Source organism: Pholcus phalangioides, unplaced genomic scaffold (genome assembly GCF_987345545.1).
Source record: "Pholcus phalangioides strain wild (caught in Gottingen) unplaced genomic scaffold, Ppha-v1.0 ptg000011l_1, whole genome shotgun sequence".
In the NCBI taxonomy this organism is placed as follows: domain Eukaryota; kingdom Metazoa; phylum Arthropoda; class Arachnida; order Araneae; family Pholcidae; genus Pholcus; species Pholcus phalangioides.
The window spans coordinates 16,252,514-16,273,786 of record NW_028301604.1 but is presented as its reverse complement, the minus strand read 5'-3'; the positions used below and the strand labels follow the sequence as shown (position 1 = coordinate 16,273,786).

At 35.6% G+C, this 21,273-nt stretch overlaps 1 protein-coding gene across 1 annotated transcript in view; it reads right to left on the bottom strand.

Annotated features, from left to right (window-relative positions):
* The window catches only part of LOC149080133 (centrosomal protein of 104 kDa), a 33,527-nt gene extending 14,556 nt beyond the window's left edge, over nucleotides 1-18,971 (bottom strand). The window contains 4 exon segments of the mRNA XM_089239148.1: nucleotides 1,837-1,975; nucleotides 2,136-2,217; nucleotides 4,241-4,332; nucleotides 18,768-18,971. Of these exon segments, the coding sequence (XP_089095274.1) occupies nucleotides 1,837-1,975; nucleotides 2,136-2,217; nucleotides 4,241-4,332; nucleotides 18,768-18,880 (426 nt within the window). The 5' untranslated portion in view covers nucleotides 18,881-18,971.
* Nucleotides 18,972-21,273: the final 2,302 nt, after the last annotated feature.

The window sequence follows — 21,273 nt, the reverse complement described above, 5'->3', positions numbered from 1 at the left end:
GTTTTATGTGGCTCGAGCTATAAAGGATGCACAATTGAAATATGATAGTGGTAGATTGAAAAATTTTTTTTTTTTGATGTTACTCTAATACGTAGAACAAATTTCCGTTGCTGTTGTTTATATGTTTCATGGTAGATTGCTAAAGAAGAGCTACGCGTACTCTTGTTGGCACGCAAGGCTAGAGATATGCAAACACCAAACATGGCCCCCGCTCTGTTCCTTGTGGGATATAAACAGGCTATCTTGCGGCTGGGCCATGCTTAAAAAAAAATAAAAAAAAGGCCCGTAAAAGCCATAAAACCCAACCCCACCGAGACCCCCATCGCCTCCGACTCGTGGCAATCACACCCCCTAAAGCCCCCGGAAACCTCCGCAGGCACCTCGCCATCGAACCGCCAACCCACGCAAGAGACCAACGAAAGCATCCCGAGCCATCCGCGTTCATCACCGTACTCTGTCCCCAACCATCAGCCGGATCTGCAACACCAACTCCTCTCATCTTGTCCTCTGTTGGAAGGGTTTTTTCATTGGCTCGAATCTGAAAATAGAACATGAAAAGTAAACAGGATACGTGTACAAATTCAGGTCCAATGAACTATAATGGTGTAAGCGGGAATTATCGATAGTGACCAATTACTGGTATCAATAATATCACAAGACTGAAGGAGCTGGGGGGGGGGGGGGACTTCGTTGCCAGTTAGAGACATATTTAGATTTGGATATTATAGTCGTAATGATGATCAATTCCGGAGAATTGAATAAGGCTAGAGCTATGAAGAAAGACTTGATTTCTTGAATATGGTTACATTGGAGGAATGCAGGTGTCGGGGGATATGATCGAAGTGTTTAACATTTTCAACGGGATGGATAGAATGGACCATGAGTTATTAATACACCGTCAACCAACTGCTCCGAAAAGGGGATACCTGTTTCTTTTAGTAAGGGACAATACCAGGTTGTGGTGTCGCAGGGAGTTTTTCTCTAATAGGGTTGTTAATGCAAATGTCAAATGTTAAAAGAATATATCACCAAAAAAAATTTAGTAATATACGATACCTTGCCCATAAAAAAGATTATGGTTGGCTTAACTAAGTATGGATAGCTTCTCGATTTTTCCCACTATGCCCAACTTACTTCTTTTTGAACGTATCAATTGTGTTAGAAATCCCAACCCCCGAAGGTATACTATTCCATTTATTGACAAACCCTATTAGAGAAAAACTCCTTGCGACACCACAACCTGAAATTGTCCCATACTAAAGGATACTGGTGTCTCCTTATCGAAGCAGTTGATCGACGGTGTATTAATAAGTCATGGCCCATCCTATCCACCCCGTTGGAAATTCTGAACACATCGATCACATCCCCCCCCCCCGGAATGAAATAGCTGGAATAAATGGAATAGCTCAACTCCGGGGGTCGTGAATTCTAATACTATTGATACGTTTAAAAAGAAATACGATAGACAAAGGGGGATAAATCGAAAAGTTATTCATACTTAGATAAGACAACCATAATCTTTTTTATTGGCAATGAATTATATAGTATTAATTATTAGTTTTTTCTTCCGTGATATGCGCTTTATTGGATTGTTATATTTTGGTTATATTTGACATCCACATTTTGTTTATGGGCATCTTTTTTCAAGCACCTCGTCGGGCATTTTGCCTGTTCTGGCCTTTGTATTTGTATCTACACATGAAATTTTGAACCTTTTTTTAATCCCCCCCCCCCGAAATTCCTGATCATATTACTGCTAACAATTAATTTTATGTTAGGTTTTGAAATGTGTAATGGACTTTCGGCCCACCCTGTGTTTCAGCAAAGGAAAATCACCTGATTACAAAGATTCATTCTGTTTACAAAGTTCTGGTGCAGTACCACTTTCACAAACTTGGCTACAACGTCAAGGTGTGCTGACCTCATCTCTCTGGCAGTATATTGAGATATGTTGTTTTCGGACAACTTGAACTCTCTAGAAATACAATAATAATATTCATAATAAAGTGATATAAAGCTACAAAATATTGATAGAAATACCACTGATCCTTTCTAACTACTGAATTCCGGAACAAAAATTGTTCTCTTTATTCGAGTGTAACATTTATGTTTTTGAAATGGTAAATTAGACTTACCCCTGTTTTTCCCATTTCACATTTTGGGGTATTTCTGACATTCCGTTCGGTACATCTCCGACAGAGATCTCGATTAATTTCGCTGAAAGAAAACATTTATGGTTACCAAGTGTTTGATCGGGATTTGTCGATTTTAGTGTTTAATCGAAAGTAGCATTTTATAGAGAAATTAATTTATGATCAACCAATTAGCCATATGAAGTGTAGTATGCGGTGATATACAGGGTGTTCTGTTAATGGACCGACAAACTCAGAAGGTTGTTAGTAGACATCAAGAGGAACAAAAATTGCAATGAAACATGGTGTCGCAAACCACGTTGCGAGGGTGAAAATCGCGAAAAACGCATGCTGGTTTCAACGTCACGCTGGAACGACAAAAAATACAATAATAACTACAAAAATATTTATTTGATTGATTATTACCAGAGTTGGACGTTGCGGCCGCTGACGTCATTGCACAGTCTACAACGACGTAAAAACGATTCCCGGACGCGCTCGAAGATACCAGGTATGCTTTTGATGTCTGCCGCAGCGACGACAATCCTCGCTATGAGATCCTCCGGTGTGTCCACAGGCGTCGCATAAACGAGTGATTTAAGGTGACCCCCATAGGAAAAAGTCACACGGATTGCGATCCGGCGAACGTGGAGGCCAAGAAACGGGTCCCGCGCGTCCAATCCACCTCCTTGGTGCGGACAACGCCTCATCGGATATTGCTGTTGGTACATCCGCTGTGCTAAGCACCCATTGCCATCTGCTCGACCGTAAATCAGATGCATATCCGCGTATTCCTCGTTCGTGTAGTCAGCCATCACGATACTCATTGAAAGAGACAACTAACTGCTATACGTGCTTACTACCACAATAGCGCTAATTTACGTCGTCCGCAGCGCGTGATCCTAGTCCAGCGCATGCGTTTCGCGACGCTGCTTACGTCAGATATGATGAGTGAACCCACGAACGCATTCAGCGATCAACTGACATCCACCTTCCGTCTCCTCTGGAATCGGAGCCTGCATGCCATGCGTTTTTCGCGATTTCCACCCTCTCAACGGGGTTTGCGACACCATGTTCCATTGCAATTTTTGTTCCTCTTGATGTTTACTAACAACCCTCTGAGTTTGTCGGTCCATTAACAGAACGCCATATGTTCGCCATTATCAAGAATTTTATTTTAAAAATAAAGTAAAACAATTAAAAATTTCACTCATAGATGGTGCTGCACCGTTCGCTGTATCTGTTGATTGGTCGACAGATTGATTGATCTATTATTTATTTTACAGGTAAATAATAATCAAAAGATATCTAAAATTTCAAACTCGCGAAATACTCAGATGATTGAAACTTTGGAGAAATGTTCACTAAAATCTCGAACATATATATGATGACTACCAATTAATGAACATTTGTGCACTCATTGTCATTGTTATTTATGTAATTTTATTTTGACCAACGCTGTCAATCTATGAATGTTACTTTTTGACCGCTGTGGTGGTCGAGTGGTTATAGTGACGGACTCGCGATGCGAGGATCCGGGTTCGAACCCCACAGTGGTGGTCGGCTGAAGTTGGTTTTCTGTGGTTCCCAACTTCAAGGCGCAAATGCGAGCCGGTCTCCCCGTTAAAAAGTCTCGCCACAGAGAGCAACAGTCCTACAACGGTAAATCATTCAATCATAACACTTCACTCATAGTTAGAAAAAATACTGGTGGCAGATGGCAGCACTACACATAACAAACATTACACAGAAACAAACTTTACGTCAGGTTGCACTACACGTACACGCACATTCCCGCATGTACGGGTTCGTTGGGGGGTTCCGGGGGGGTGCATTTGGGGTGTAGCAGTAGTAGGTAGGGCCTCCAAAAAATGGCTCGGGGATCCATGATGTTCTTAAGTCAGCCACCTCGTTGGGCAATTTGCCTGTTGTGGCGTTGTATTTGTATAAAAGAAAAATCGTTTTCGCATATTAATCAATAGTGCAACATTTTAATATTTATTTTTCAAATTTATAAACAAAGAATGAAAATTTTGTGATAAAAAATATATGATATTTGTTATTATGGAATGTTAATTAATGGGACGAAATTGAAAAGCACAACTTACGTATCAAGTATGGGTGCGACAAAATTTGAAATTTACAAATTCGAGCTCTTCCTTCGATCCTTATCATAATTATTTGAGGATAAGTGCAAAATCTGAAACGAAATCGATTTCAAGTTCAAAGATCATTCACTTGATTTTATACTGCAACAGAAAAATGTCATTTAAATCATAAAATTAAACTATAAAATTTATTATTATATGCATATTGTATGTGATCAAAAGTGTTCTATTGTGCTTATTGTACAGGGTGTCCTATAAGTCCTAATTCGGACTTTATCTCATCAACCGTTCGTCGTAGAAGCATGGTTCTAATTAAATAAATACTCAGAATATATGTTCAGAAATCACTCTGTACCAGTTTCGAGAGTGAAAATACAGTGTGTCATAAAATAAAAAAAATCTAAATTTATATACTGTATTCCTGTCTTCTAACTTCCAATTAAAAAGTTGTTGCTCTGCCTCTCCTGCGGCCGACAAAAAAAATCCGTGTTTCTAAGTGCAATATTCGCTGAGATATTTGCATTCAAAAATTCGGGAAAAGTTGGAAAAAGAACAGCATAAAGAAAGGAAAGAAGCATTGGCTGTTAGTTTTTGCTGTTTTTTCCCCGTCTTTTCAATTTTTCAATTCAAATATCTCAACGAATATTGCACTTAGAAACGTTTATTTATTTATTTATTTTTGTTGGCCTTAAGAGAGACAGGATAACAACTTTCTAATTTGATATTAGAAGACGGGTGCACCACATAAAAATTTAGATATTTTATTTTATGACACATTCTGTGTTCACTCTTGAAACTGGTACAGTGTGATTTCTGAACACATTTTGAGCATTTCTTAAATTAGAACCACACCTCTACGACGAATGGTTGATGAAATGAAGGCCGAATTAGGACTTACAGGACACCCTGTATATATATGAACATCTTTATATTGTTACTAAATTTAACACAGTAAAATAATTTAAAACTTTCCCTCTTTTAAGGCTCCTAAATATTATTTAATTTTTTTAATATACCGGAATTTATTAATTTCAAATAACGCATTATATATCTTTTGTGTGATAATAGGACGTTTTCACTGCAGAGAGACCAGTTCTTCAGTGAAGCATCCCATTATTTCTGGTATGACACGCAATTCTGGTTTGCAGTCAGACATACATTTTGCTGAAAAAGAAAAACTGATCAATGTTTGTATTATATAAAAAACGTGCTAGAAAAAGATTTTATTTCTACTCGTAATTTGAAGCCATATACAGGAGGGTCATCATCAAACTGACAACAAATTGCAACCGTGATCTTTTGTTGCATAAAGAAGAGACATGTTAGTAGAGAATGTTTTGCACAGGATACAATTCCTGGTTCACAACAACAGTAGCTATATGGGAACATGATTTTGAACGTGATGAATAAAAGATGGTACTACAGTAGTTCCAGTTTCGTCATTGTTATTCATTTATTTATTCACCGTAACCCTTTAGATCAATCTTGTTCAACCGTTAGGAGAGTGCTGGCCACTTAAGTGATTTGAAAATGCTTGCCACGAGCCACTTAATGAAGTGATCTTTAACAGCACCGAAGGTTACTCAAGTGATCTGTAAATGTGCTGCGGACCACTTAAGTTCTTTGAAATTGTGCCGCAGCTCATTTAAGTGATGCAAGAATGTGTCACAGGCTACTCACGTGATCCGAGAATCTGTCGCGGGCTACTAAAGTGATCTGAGAATGTGTCGCGGGCTACTCAAGTGATGTGGAATGGAACTGCGAGTCACTTAAATAATCTGTAAATGTGCCTTGGTTCGCTCAAGTGGTATAGAACTGTGCAGCGATGATCTTTAAATATGACGCGGGCCACTTGAGTGATCTGTAAATATGCTGCGGGGCCCACACTTGAGTGATCTGGGAATATGCCACGGGTCACTTGAGTGATCTGGGAATATGCCACGGGTCACTTAAGTGATGTGGATTTACACCGCCGGTAACTTCAGTGATCTGGAAGTGAGCCGCTTAGTTTTTCTTTATAAAATCAAGTTTGAGGTCGTGGGCCACACCAGATGACTCAGGGGACTGCATTTGGTCGCAGGCCATGGTTTGAGCATGTATACTTTATATCTTTAAAGCATTTTGTTAAGTGTCATATTTTTCTCCATCGGCAAGTCTCTGAACAATTTTTTTCTGATCACTTTTTTAATTGATTGCCCGTTAAATTAACTATTTTTGAGAAAATTGTTAATTTAACGGGCTTCTAAATTTTTTGAGAAATTTTTTCTCCCCGGAATTCTTTTGGCAAGGAATTATACTTTGGAATTATACTTGGAAATACTTTGGCCGGAATTCTTTCCCTATTGTCATTCATCAGCCTTCTACCAAATTCCGTTCCATTCCGCTTGTTAGAGTGAGCTACAAATGACTTGGACTGCTGCCAATTTAATTCTGTGGTGTTTGGTGAGAACATGATATCTCCAAAAATCTTCTGTCACCTTTTTGAGCTAAAAGTACCACTCCATATAAAAAACATTCCGTATTGGTATTGCATGAATATATCGTTTGGTATATTCATGATATCTCCAATAGCATCGCAGTCTTTTTTTATGACATTGATCTGAACCTGCTATCTGTCAACTTTTTGTATTAGCTTTGGTCAGAATGTGACGTGTGCACTTCAAGATTGGGTGATGCTTGTCAGAATGTCAGCAAAGCATTTTGCAGTGATCCATATGAAACAGAATGATTTCTTTTCATTTTTGAATTCTATGAAAGACCTTTCCATGAGAAGAACGATGGACATAGAGAAACTACCAATTATTTGGCACAATATTTTCTAGTTGCATGTCACAAAGAATTTTATGGGGAATTCCAATTTAAATATTCACTGAAGGGGATGATGAACTTCTCAGAACTCGCAGTATTAAGAGAAGAGGATGACTGTCTGTAAATAAATTATGTTTGCCTATTGCTTATGAGGAACCAGTAAAAATTCAAAAGAAGAAGTACGACGACCTTCTTTCGTTGTTGGACTTTGTTGATCCTCTATATCAGCGGTTCTCAACATTTTTTGACTCGTGGATCCCTTTCTGGTATATAATTTCTATGGCGGAGCCCTGTGGGCCTATTTTTTATTTACTCATCAAAGTTGCTGATTTATTTTTATTATTCAAAAAAAGTATAACTTTTTTTTTAATTTACTGTTTTTCTTTATTTTCCTCGAGCAACCGCGGAGCACCTGGGGAGTTGGCTCACCGGTTGAGAACCACTGCTCTATATCATACATTCTACCAAAATCTTCATTCGTCTGAGAATGCTTCTGCTTACGTTAGTGACAGTGAAGAAGAATCTACATGAAAAAGAAAGACACTTGTTATTTAATGTGGATTTAAAGTGAGACATTTAAAAAGTTTTTCCATAATTGCCCTTAGACGGATGAACATGATTTAAATTTAAAATGCTGATGACTTGTCTTACTTTTATATTTAATTTATTTATTTGTTAATATTGTGTTGTTTAGTAATATAAATGTATATAATAAGTTTATTTGTTAACATTGTGACTTATAACAATGAAGATAAAAAATAAAAATTCTAGGAGTTATCATGTTCTGACCACATCACAGCGTTTGGTCAGAACAGGATATCTTCATTCTTGCTAATTATAACTAATTAGAAGTGAGATGAATGCACAAACACGTGTGCATATGGCTAAACAACATCCTAATGTATGATATTTTTATTTGTGTTTGTATGCATGCTTGATTTCTGATTTTTAAAATAACAATGAAAGTAAAAATGCTTGCATCTCAAAACTGTGGTTTTTGAGTTATCATGTTTTGACTAAACACCACAGAATTATGGCCATTCATCATCATTTATATACATCAACGTTTTGGGACAATGTGGCCCATTTTCCTGTTCTAAGAGGCCTCGGGTGAAATATCAAGTGGAAGGGGGAGCCATGACAGGTAGTTAAAGGGTCACAAAAAACAGCTGTTAAAAAAAAACAATTGGATATGAAGAAATTAAGCTTTTAAGTGAAATATGCTGGAAAAAGTGCAACTACTTTCAGAATACAGTAGAACTGGCCATAGAACCATCTTGCTTGACTCACAGACCCGTTCAGATATGACCCGGGGAAGAGGAGTGGGCTGATGTCCATGTGAGACCCATGATGAGTGCTAATACTATGATTTTCGGGGTAGCACGTGAATGTGTAAGCTGTTGATTCCAGGTAAGTACAAGGCCAGAGAACATCATTTTTCCTGGAGGCCAATTATGTTAATACGGCCCTGCTTGAAAGTCCTACAAGAGGGAAACTCACTGAACCGAAGTCCAAGGATTCGGACCATATTTGTAAAATTTTTAGTTCACTATAAATCTACTCAAAAAATCAATTCAATAAGTAGAAAGGGCTTCACACATCTGGATGAGTGGGGGCTATGGATAAGACAAGGTCCACGGGAAAAAAATAGGATCCGAAGGGGACTGTGGTGAAAAAAAAAAGTTCATTAACTGCTATTAAACGGGTACTGCTATTTAATTTTTTACTCACAAAAAATTCCATTAATATTTTATAGGGGAGACCGGGACTAGTTGGCACAGTTTTTAGCTTATGATTTTTTTATGTTTTCCTGTAATATTTACAGCAAATGCTACAAATGCTACGGATAGCGGTACTCCTTGGCTATAAATTAATGATGAAAATGTCCCTTAAAATTGTATTCTCATTTCTCAAATCTGTTTAAAAATTTGTTAAAAACTGCCAACTCACCCCAGCTGTGAAGGAAAGTTCGCATAGCATGATGTTTAATAGTTTTATCTGAGGAATAAACGTAAGTTAGTAACTACAAAACTTTTATTTCAATACAAAAGTGCAGAAAAAAATGACAAGCATGTTAAACACTCAATATTTTGAGGTACGAAAACGAATGTAAACAGAAAAGTTACGAAAAACCAAAATGAAAAAAAAAAAAAAATGAAAAAATGAAAAAAAAAAAACAAAAAAACAAAGAAGTCATCGTTCACAGCTTTGTGTCCCCTAATAAAGTAGGTCGATCGCTCACTTGAACTGGTGGTTGTAAGTTTCGCACAATTTTGCTGCGGTTATACCAGATCGCGGTAAGTTGGCATATAACACGTGCTCTATGCCAACATGTCTCTAAGCTGCCCCACCATGATTCTTTAGACAAGAGGGCTGCTTCACTGTTCCACAAAAGTTTTGAAGCATTCCAGTACTAGAAATACAATCGGTTTGACCACTCTACCTATTACGACTGTTAAAACCTCCTCAACATATTCGCGGGCTTCACAGATTGAAAAAAAATTCAAGAGTGAAAAAAAATACTTTCCTGTGGCAGGAAATTAGGAAACTTGCTGTCCTTCCTCTCTGAGAGCTCCCATCACGCTAAACTGCAATGTATAGTGCAACACCCTCTCAGGTAGTTTAACAGTGGCGATACTAACCACCTATAGAACAAGGCCTCCGCACGAAGCTAATGACGTCACTGAAGAAGGCCATTTCACCTATTGCCATTGGACATAGCAGGCCGACGCATGCGATATCTTTACTTTTTTTGCAATATATCCAACGGCAATAGGAGAAATGGCCTTCTTCATTGACGTCACAAGCTTCGTGCAGAGGCCTTGTGCTATAGGTGGTGTTGTACTAACACTTGGTGCTAACTGCGGTAGAAAAGGGAAGCTGAATGTCAACTTAACCTCTTATGCCAGTGGTTCTCAAAGTGTGCGTTGCGACTCCTAGGGGCGTCGCCAACCTTCTTAAGGGGCGTCGTCGCGTGCTGACGATATTGACGTATTCCTGTTCTCAGTGTTTTGAAGGGGTTCTTTTATGGATGCAGAATATCTACTTTGGATTATTCGCTGATAAATTATGACCAGGGCAATAGAGTCGTGGGTCACAAAAGTTTGAGAAACGCTGCCTTATGCCAACTATATAGCCTCGGTATCTCCCTTATTTTTTACGTGAATTGATCCATCACCTCCTAGAGATAGACCTCCTATCTCTAGAAGGTGATGATTGATCTCGCTTGTAGAAAAGATTTCGCATGACTGCATCGTTACTACATATGTTGTGATTCAAATGGGAAGACATTACTAACAAAATTAAAATTCACATTAAAAAAAGTACGTCATAGAAATTTGAATGAGGAAAATGTTTGGTATGATGATTTTATTTAGGTACTGGATTACCATTTTTATCTGTTCATGCTCCAGCATGAAAAGCATGAAATTGTGAAGATGCACTCAAAGTCCTTGAGTTTGCTTCTAGTTCATTTGTGTTCCTCCCCCATTCCTTTATCGTGTTTAGTTTCAACAGAGCTTATATTGAATAATAACCCAAGCCAGAGGAAGTAAGAAATTAACTCGCAACGCTCCCCAAATTATGATCTTATAAAAGAAAAATATGGGGAATAAAAGCCCACACACAGGCGGAAGATTAGGTTAATTTTTTTGTTGTGGTCATTCACATGCTATGGAGACTCATTCGGGAGTTATTGACCAGAATGACTAGGTCAAAACTGAAAACGTAACCTCTGGAAAAAAAGAGCGAAGCAGTATAACTTCTACACGGTACCCTGGAAACAGAATTCGCTCTAATGATACTTGATGGAGTAATTCAAAGATTTTTACGGTTAGTTTGTTTTTCCAAGAAATACGTGCTTGTATTTGAATCTAGGGAAGAAAGATCCACAAAGAAAATGCATGAGTTATTAAACAATCATTTTCTCTGTAACTACAGTTGAACCCGGATACAGTAATACCCGACTTACGCTACTCCGAGTTACACGATTTTATGTAAAAAAATGCAGATTTCTGAAATTCAAGTACAATCATGGGATTATTGCTCAAATAATATAGAGACTATCGAGTGATAATCAAATGAATTTTTTTATTTGATCAGAACATCATATGTAGTGAAACTACATTGATTTTTGATAGGCTACATTATATAAAGATAAAACACTTGCTGTGATTTAGAAATGGAATCTCAAAGCTACCTGAAATTTTTACAGAAAAAAATAAAATTTCATACCAGAAATTCCAATCTTATTGCCAGTCATAAAAAGTTCGTTTATTGTAATGCTCATTATTCCCAACGTGGCACCTAGGATCCACAGGAGGCAATTCGATTTTTTAAGGAAGCAACCATGATTTATGAAAATTTATATTTGATTTTAAACAAATTTCTCAGAGTTGATGAAAAAATTATATTTTGTGGGAAAATAATTTGAGAATGAATGAAAATTCATATATATATGATGAAGAGAGAGAGAGAAATGATCTTAGAGAATAAGTAAAATTCTCCAATAATGTAAGGCTCCCTATTTGCCTCGAAGCCCTGGGCCACGTTGGGTTTACCTGATAAGACTTTACTTCGAGAATCAAGATACCACAGTATGACTTATTGGCCATTGGTCTTCATGGACTTTTTTTTTCGGCCCGCAGTGTCTTAAAGCTTGAAACTCGTGTTTTTTTTTAAACCAGGTTATAGGGCTTTGGGCTTCAGGTTATAGGGCTTTCCAGGTTTTGGGCTTCCTCCACGTGGATTATGAGACGGGGTAGCATACAGGCTAATTTAATGTTTCAGAAGAGCAGAGAGAATATCTCCCAAAAGAAATATTATATCCTCTCTCAAAGAAATATTTCGAGCTTTTAACCTTCAAAAAGAGTTTCAAATTCACAGGGATATAGATTGAAACAACGTATGAAAAATTTTTCAATGTTTTAACCTTTAAAAAAAAAATTTTTTTTCAATTTTCGATCATCTCGGGTCACATATCCCCCCCCCCCATGTGTGTGTCTTTTATGGGGGGGGGGGGCATCAGGATTTTACAAGATGTTGAGGTGGGGCATGGAGAAAAAAAGTTTAGGAAACACTGCGTTAATGGCAATTCAACTCTTAATCAATTTACAACCATGGATGAAAATCGCTTCTGTACCTCCAAATGCACAAGCAAATAATTTCTTTCGATGGACCAAGCTATTATCAAAACATTCAAAGCATTTACTTTCTGGTCAGTAACACTTTTAACATGTGACTTTTATTTGTACAGATTTCAGTGAATTCAGCCTTTACTGGACCCCACAATGGCAGTTAAATTTCATGAAGTCATAGGAAGTGCAGTAGTAGTGCAGTTGTGGTAAGGAAAATAACATACTTTTTCCATAAATTTCGGTCCCAATTATCTTATATTTATACTTATTTGTATGCAAAATCATACCCGACTTATGTGGTTATCGTCGGTCCATCTATCGCGTAACTCTGGGTATTACGGTATAACGAAGTTGCACGGTAACGTGAAAAACATTCGCAATATCCGATATTCGTTATAACACATACACGATAAATACTCGAGTTTAATGAGAGGAATCTCCTTGGAACAGCTTTTCTGAATCTGTGGTCCTCAGAGAGAGAAACTCTTGAAAATTTAAGTATAATTAAAATGAGAAAACTATCTACGTATTTTTCACATATCTTTGAATAGAATATTCGACCCATATACTGAAGTCAGAGGTTCTCAAAATGCGCGTCATAGCTCCTTGGGGAGTCAACTTCTGTACGAGGCGAGATATCGATCTTGATGTGTGCCTATTCAGTGCTTTGAAGTAGTTCTTTATTAGATTATTTCAGGGAGCCGCAGATAAACGTTGACTAGGGCGTGAGTAGAAAAAGTTTAAGAACCATTGTTGTGTGAATAGTGGCATTTTAATGGTCTTGGTATACAAAGACTGTGAAACGCTGACATAAACGAATTATTGAATTACCAATTGATTGAACTCGCGTGACACAGATAACTTCAATTATCTTCTGAAATTTCTAATAACTTTTGATTGCCTTTTTGTTTTCATTTGAGTTAGGTGTAACTTTCAAAAGACTTGGACTTCGTTGTTACCAATAAAACTGCAACACAAAAACATGGGAAACGAATGGCTTCATGAGAAGCCACTGGCTAAGATTATAAAAATACTACGTGCGCATACCTGTGATACTAAAACAACACCATAAACGAAAAATCTCACTTAAAATAGTGAAATTAAGCAACTAAAATGTAAAATAATCTACGTCAATAAAGGACGTTTAGTATGCTGATGTCCTCTGCTAAAATAAATATCAGTGTCCTCGTCATAAAAATATCTCGTCACACAGCAGCTTCGAGACCGCGGCCAATGAGCCAAGGTGGCAGAGGGATGAGACAGCCCTTATTAAATAGCTACGCGGCTATTAATTAAGTACACTGCTATCGTCGATCCCACCTATCGCACAACTTTGGGGTTATAGCAATTAATGAAAATTTAAACCAATTCACGGGAATGGTTTTGTTATGGGCATATTTTATGTATATTACGGCGCAAAAGCCCTAGAATTCACCTAAGTGAGTTAGTAAAGGGCCAAAAATATTTGTAAACTTTGGAATTTCGTTCCTTTATCTATAATCAATTTATGAATAGATTTAATAATTTACCATATGCCAACACACACACAATCGGGTAAAAGCTCAATTTTTTCTACGGTGATTAAGTGAGCTTGAGAGTATAATTTGGTATTGTTTAATCCTCATTAATTTACAGCTACTTAATAAACATTCATTAATTGACAACATGCTGTTTGTAATTAGTATTTAATTACAAATTTTTTGAGTGATAGAACCACGTGTTCTGTAAAAAAAAAACCAACTTTATAGTAACGATGTTCGTAAATGTTTCCATATCAGGTTTTTACTAGCTCACGTTAGTAGATCCTGTTTTATCGGTGAAACTTAGTTTTGATTGATCTCCGAGCTCTCTCTCTCTCTATTACCGCAACGTTCATACTTGGATTGTACAATGATATCTCGGCTAACGAACGCCTCGGCCTACGAAATTTTCGGCTAACGAAGATTTTTTTCGTGATTTTTCTGCCTCGGCTAAGGAACATTTCTGCAGGTATGAATGCACGCGCGAACATAAAATAGCCACGTCGTAAGCTGAATTTCAGCGTCAATCGTCATCAAAATTACTGTTACTCGAGCCCAAATAACTCGTGTCCAACTCGGAATTTTTTTCCAGATTTAGCTCCACTTCTCTTTCTGAATTTTTTTTAGCCATTTCATGTGAAATGAAAGATTCAGCCAATAGAAAACGCATTGATAAAAAAAGAGCCTATGTGTTCTCAGAGCTATAGTCTTAGCATCAAACTGAACGGTCTGGACATTCTAGAATCTTCTCTGCATGTATCAGACACAGAAAAATGAGCTCACAAATCTCAAATGGATGGGGACAACCCACGAACTCAACTGGGATGTGCCAACACCAGCTTTTAGCAGACTGAAGATGGTGTTTGTTGTGTACATTAATGTAAAATAAATATTCTTAGTATCTCTCATCGTCCTGTAGATCTCATTTATACAATTTTGAAGCTGTTCATTTTAGCCTTCAGTCAGTTTTGTGGTTTTTTTTTGTTTTTGTCTTTCTTCAGTTGCTTGGTTTTTAAAAACTTATCTTTCAATTTTAGGCAAATTTTTTGGCAAGCCTGGATGTAAAAATGTAATATTAAAGTGGGCATAACTTCAGTTCTAAGCGTTATGCAAACAAAAAAGACCTGTTTTGGAATCGTAACAGAAATGGAGCTTTCATAGAAAATGAAAATAAAAAAATTCGATTTTTTTTCTTCCAAAATCACGTTTTAAACGTAATTGGATACCTTAATGAAGTTGCCGTGAAGCTACTTTCTCTGTATAGTACACAGAAATGTGCAATAAACCACTTTATAAAGGGAAAAACTAACTCTGAATATCATATATTCATCAACAAATCAGAATTTTCCACTGCGAATTAATACTTACAAATGCATTTTACCGCGGTACCAACAACTCCAATCAAAAGAGACGCCAACAATAGCATAAATTTTGTGGCGCCTGATGATGATGCTACCTCTCGATATAATGACAGTAATTCTACGACAATTTTTTTTGCCCGTAAAGTATCGTTATATCGAGGTTTCACTGTATATTGTATTAGTATATACCGTGGATCCCGCTTAAAAACATTGTAAGCGGGAAAACGCTTTAAACAAGAAATCTCGATGAGCATTTGTGAGAATTGGGACCGACCACGAAAATAAGTCGTACTAAGCAGGAAAACATTGGAAGTGGGAACGTTATAAGCATGATCCACTGTATAAGTATTGTAAATACTGTGCAAAGCTCATATTGTATATAAAGGTATATATACAGGGTGTCCCGTAAATGCTAATGCGACCTTTATCTCATCAATCGTTCGTAGTAGAGGTACGGTTTCAATTTAGAAAATGCTCAAAATGTGTTCAAAAATCACCCTGTACTAGATTGAGAGTTGAAAATACAGTGTGTCACAAAATAAAAAAAATCTAAGTTTTTATAGATTCCCCCATCCTCTAACTTCCAAGGAAGTTATTGCAAACAATAAAAACGACAAAAATCCTATGTTTTTAAGTGCAATATTTGCTGAGATATTCGAATTGAAAAATCTGAGAAAAGTTGGAAAAGAACAATATAAAAATAGGAAAAGGAAGCGTTGTCCGTTAGCTTTTGCTGTTTTTTTCCTCAACTTTTCTCTGATTTTGAACTCAAATGTCCCAGCGAATATTGCAATTAAAAACATACATTTTTTTGGCCTCAGAAAAGACAGGAAAACAACTTTGTGATTGGAAGTTAGAGGATGGGGAACCGTATACAAATTTAGATTTTTTTATTTTTTGACACACTATATTTCTACTCTCAAATTGGTACAGAGTGATTTTTGAACACATTTTGAGCATTTTTTAAATTGAAACCATAACTCTAGGATGAACGGTTGATGAGACACCCTGTATATTGTATATAATGTATCTTCATATTCAAAAATCTTGAAGTGTGTAATTCTATATGAATCATATAGTTTTCTTTATTTTTCGTGCGTAAATAGTTGATTATCTCATTTTTCACCATCTAGCCCAATATTTTTCTTGATAGATGCATTACTTTTCGCATGATACGCATATAAAACATTTTGCTACCATTGTGTTAAATTGTATTATAATGATGAGAAATTATGGCTATACAGCGCAAAGACGTCGGGAGTTATTGCAAATAATACCGGAGTTGCAATGTTTTGATTTCTTTTTGCCCTGCTTTTTTCTCAGCACCTAGTCAATCGCACTACTGGCAGTGCAGTGCTCATTAAAATGTAAAATATGTTTCTATTTGGAAATAATTCGTTATACATTCTTAATAAATGTTGAGTTTATATTTCTAGAGTATGTTTTGAATTTCCTAGCGCAGTCAATTCAGTATTTTGCAAGTGTGAGCAATTGAGCACAATCTTGTTGGACTTATAATTCGAGATAACAATCTGATTGTCTTCTTCTCCAACTTTTGAAATAAGTTAGTCTCTCAAATAATCAAAATTTCTAAAATTTTTAGCTCTTTGGAAACTTCTAAACCTCTGATTTAAGATTATTTACAGCTCTACGGAGATATTAGCAGATATTCGGAATGGATTTAGCCTTCTTTACTTGACTGACTGACTGATGGTGGAGTCAGTCAGTCAAATAAAGGAGGCTAAACCTATTCGAATATCTGATAATATCTCCATATAGAGATGACTAGATTTAGTCTCCTTCATTTCCGACTAGGAAAGGTCTATTGTTCTATTTTATTGCATGACTATAAGTTTTTAATTCTAGCAGATTAGTGATCTGAATGAAGATCAAGTTTCTGATTATTTTATCAGGCAGAAAATTCATTCTTGTTAGGATCTTGGCAAGAAATAATTGTAGTTAGTAACTCTCCTAGCGTTGAAATAACTGTGTTGAACAACTAGCGCTAACACTATCTGTGTTAATCGTAATTCCAGTATAATTATGGTATAATTGAAATTCAGTAGCTTTTTCAACAATTAATTTATTTAGATTACAACATTCGATTCATTTGGACAATGCTGATTGCAAAGCGGCCGTTCGATCCAAAAAATTAACGAACTTTAATGAAAAAATAAAAATTTTAAATTAAACTCCCGATAAAATTTAGTCACATCTATTATTTTGCTTTCAAGTTTTATAATTCTTTACATCCTAATATTTTTTAACTCTCCATCCACTGGCGGTACTTTAAAGTATCAGGTGAGATGATTTGTTATGTACTAATTAATTGTTAGAAAAACAAGTATTTTTGTCTGTAATTGGAACTAAAATGACCTACCAATAGTTTTACATGGATAATTATTTATTATTATTATCATAATATTTACCTTTTTATTTTTATTTATTGTCATTCTCTTATTTTACTTTTCACAATATGGTTGATGAAGGGTTAAAATGTACTAAAGTAAGTAAGCTTCAATTAAAGCAATTCTATAAAAGAATTAAAAGTGAATTTATTTTATGTAATACAGTACATTCGGGTAATATGGAATACCAGGTTTTCTCTGCCTTCAGGTATGGTCTCCAACCGGAACAGTGATAAACAACTTCAAAATGCCCACATGATGCTATAGAGTCAGTGTCACTCAGTTATCGCCATCATCACGGTTGCTAAAGGAGAATATTTGTTTTTCCACTTCCAGAAGTTTACTTAAGCAAGTTTTCGAATGTGATTATTAATTATTGAAAATGTGCCTAATAAAATTTGAAACTAAGCACAATGTACATCACAAGTGCTGTATTTTATTATGCTGTGTTCATTTTATGCCAGTGATTCTCTCCGGTTAGATGGGATGCAATATTTTCACAGATGGTGTGTCGGTTAATATTGGAATACTATAAGTATTATACGAGTTGGGGGTAGAATATATCTCTTCAAGATGGAAAGTTTAATAAAATAGACGAGGAGGGAGAGAAGTCCAGAAAAATAATGTGTGTCCTGTTCTCTGTGGGGCCCACCTTGACTGTTTTGGGGCAGAATAGGAAGATTACATTTGTGGCTCTTGTAAATAGAATATGACACCACCTCAGGGCCGGAACTAGAGGGGAGCAACTGCCCGGGCGGAAAAATTTAGGAAGGGGCGGTAATTTTAGGTGGGAACAAAGAACACCGTTATAAAATTATCTAATTTTAAAGTTGTGGGGACGGCAAAATCATATCCATCCTAGTTACAGCCCTGCACCACCGCGTCATCAACTACAAAAACGAACGATTAAATGTTTATTTTTCATTACCATAAACTCATTAAACCTTGTTTTTGATCGATTCGAATTGGTTATCTTCATTTTGAACTCCTCTATCCTATATTACCCGACACTATTCCATATTACCCCACGAAAATATATTTTTTTAAATACTTTTTTTCTTGGTTATAAGATTTATTTTTCAATACGATACACTTGTCAATGCAAAGACAAGAAATCAAATTTTATGAAAATACAGGTTTTAGCTTTCTCTATCATGTTCCAAATTGGAATAATCGAAAAAATAAAAGTGGTATTCCATATTACCCGAATGTACTATACTAATATAAAATTTCATGCTGATAACAGGGAAAGCTGTAGATGAATATAGAGAATGAAGAAGTTTTACTGAACATACTTGGAAGAATGCCATCCCCGTGATGTTGGGCGATGAAAGTTTAAACCTGCACCAGGATAATCTTCTTCTTCACTAGTTATTTTAACTACTGCAAAATCAAGGCGTCGAGCCATGTCGAATCAGCAACTTGGCAAAGAACTAACTGATTAAATGGAAAAGCGATATGTGCTACTTTCTGGTTGTCAAGAAACAAATACAAATAACAAATGAAAATATATATCTTTGCTTTATTTTTTTTTTCTACCTTGGCATCATTTACGAAGATTATGAAGTCACGAATCTCTCTGATTATGCGCGTTTTGAAAAGATGGCTGAATGCATTTAAACTGTGAGTCCATGTATGTATTGAATGTCATAAATTTTACAAAAATTAGATTATTTTTCATCTACGTTCCCAAGTACAATTTATATCTCAATTCCAGTTCTTATACCTACTCGCAAGTTTAGTTACTTGAATAATTTTAACCTAGGTAGGCTTGAAAAATTGATTATAAAGTTATTTTATATATACACGTGTTTGTTCTTTCAATTTTCATACAATAACTTAATTTTCATAAGAACGATACAATCTCTATTATTTAAAATTTTAAAAAATGTATAAAAAGTCTTTTTTTAAGCTTAAAAAATTCACAAAAAGAAAAATATATGGTGTTTGATTTTATAAATAAAAATAAAGAATTTTTTAAATGCAGTATCATCAATCATCTACTTTTTCAAAACTTTCCTCTCGATTTTTAAATTCGTGAATTTTACGATTAAAAAGACCATTTTATTTTAAGCGATGAATGTCTCGAATATCATTTTTTCAAAAGGAAATTCCATTATGTAAAACAAACTATTTAATTACTGTACTCTTACAACATTTGAAAACATGTTACTAGAAACAGGGTCGCAACACTACATACTTTGACAGCGGGCAAGCACGCATTTTGCCCCCCCATGTAATGTAGAAAGAGAAGTTATAAAGGATGAATTTGGTGCCCTCTCTAGTCCTGCGACCGAGGCATCAGACCCGCCTGCCCCCCCCCCCCCAGTTGTGGCACCGACTAGAAAACTTAATGCTCTTTTAAGTATAAAAATCTGCAATATCCAGAAATATGCGGCAATATAAGTATATAAGCAATATCTAAAAAAATGAACTATTTTTCTTAATTTCTTTAATCATCATATGTAAAATAAATATCCCCTGTGGTAGTGGTGGTCATGTGGAACACATACTGCTGTAATAAACGATTTGGAGGCATTCAGCTCGTTATTTGACTTGTTTGACTTTTCTTTGACTTGTGTACGTCAGCGCCGCCTATCGGCTGTTTTTGAGTTATTTCTCCCTATATTAAAAAAATTCCCGTGACCTAGCGATGCTAACACTACAAACCGTTTTTTAATTCTGTTTTTTTCCTGTTTTCATTCATTTTTAAAGTTTCTACGGACTTTTTGCCAACCCTGTATATTAGGAGAAACATAAAATTACCCCCCTAAAGTAAATTTTATCTCACAAACCTGTAAAAAGTTACAAACTTCGTAATATATTTTTGATTTTGATCAATCATGATCATTGATTAATATTTCTTGTTGAGAATACCAAATATTTTCACATCGAAAGGTAAAAAGAAGTATTGTCATATTCATTTTATTCAAGACTATATTATATATATATATCTTCTAGCAATAATCAAAGCAATTTGAATATTTTTTCTCATTCATAAATTATTCTCAAGATTGCTCCTACGATTCTGATGAAAGATATCATACCTGATTCATATTAGATATGAATTCCTAATTCTTGTCCATTAGTTTAACCGATAAAGTTTCCAGTTTTATTATTTATTTAGGATGTTACAGAGTTTCAATAATAATAATCTATTCAAGTGATTTTCAATAATAATAATCTATTCAAGTGATTTTCAATAATAATAATCTATTCAAGTGATTTTCAATATTTTTCTCAAGTCACGATGCATCTAGGGATTAATAGCCTATTGATGACACGTCAGAGCTGTTACAGGCTGGAAAGGAAGTCACTCCTAGAAATAGAATTTCGAAAATTTTTAATATGTTATATACTCTCTCTGTATTTACGGGGTGTTTCAGAAAGCGCCCCTTAACTTTGAAATAATATAACTTGGAAACAGTGACAGATAGGAAGATGAAACAAGTGCTAAAATTGATGGGCAAGGATTGAAATTTGAATACACTTTTAACTAACAGATGGCGTAACAGTAGTTTTATATATCTATATATATATATATATATATATTTCAATACTTTTTCTGTGGGGGGGGGGCATTTAAAGATTACTGTTTACAGAGTCCTCAAACGCTGTACCAGCTTGAATAGTTCATCTGAGAGGCATACGCTTCAATTGCAGTAGAGGAATTGCAGGAAAGTGACACACCTGAAATTTCACTTTTTACTTTCGTCATATTAAATATTCAAATTAAATATTTTTATTAAATATTTTTATTAAATATTTATATTAAATATTCAAATTAAATATTCATATTAA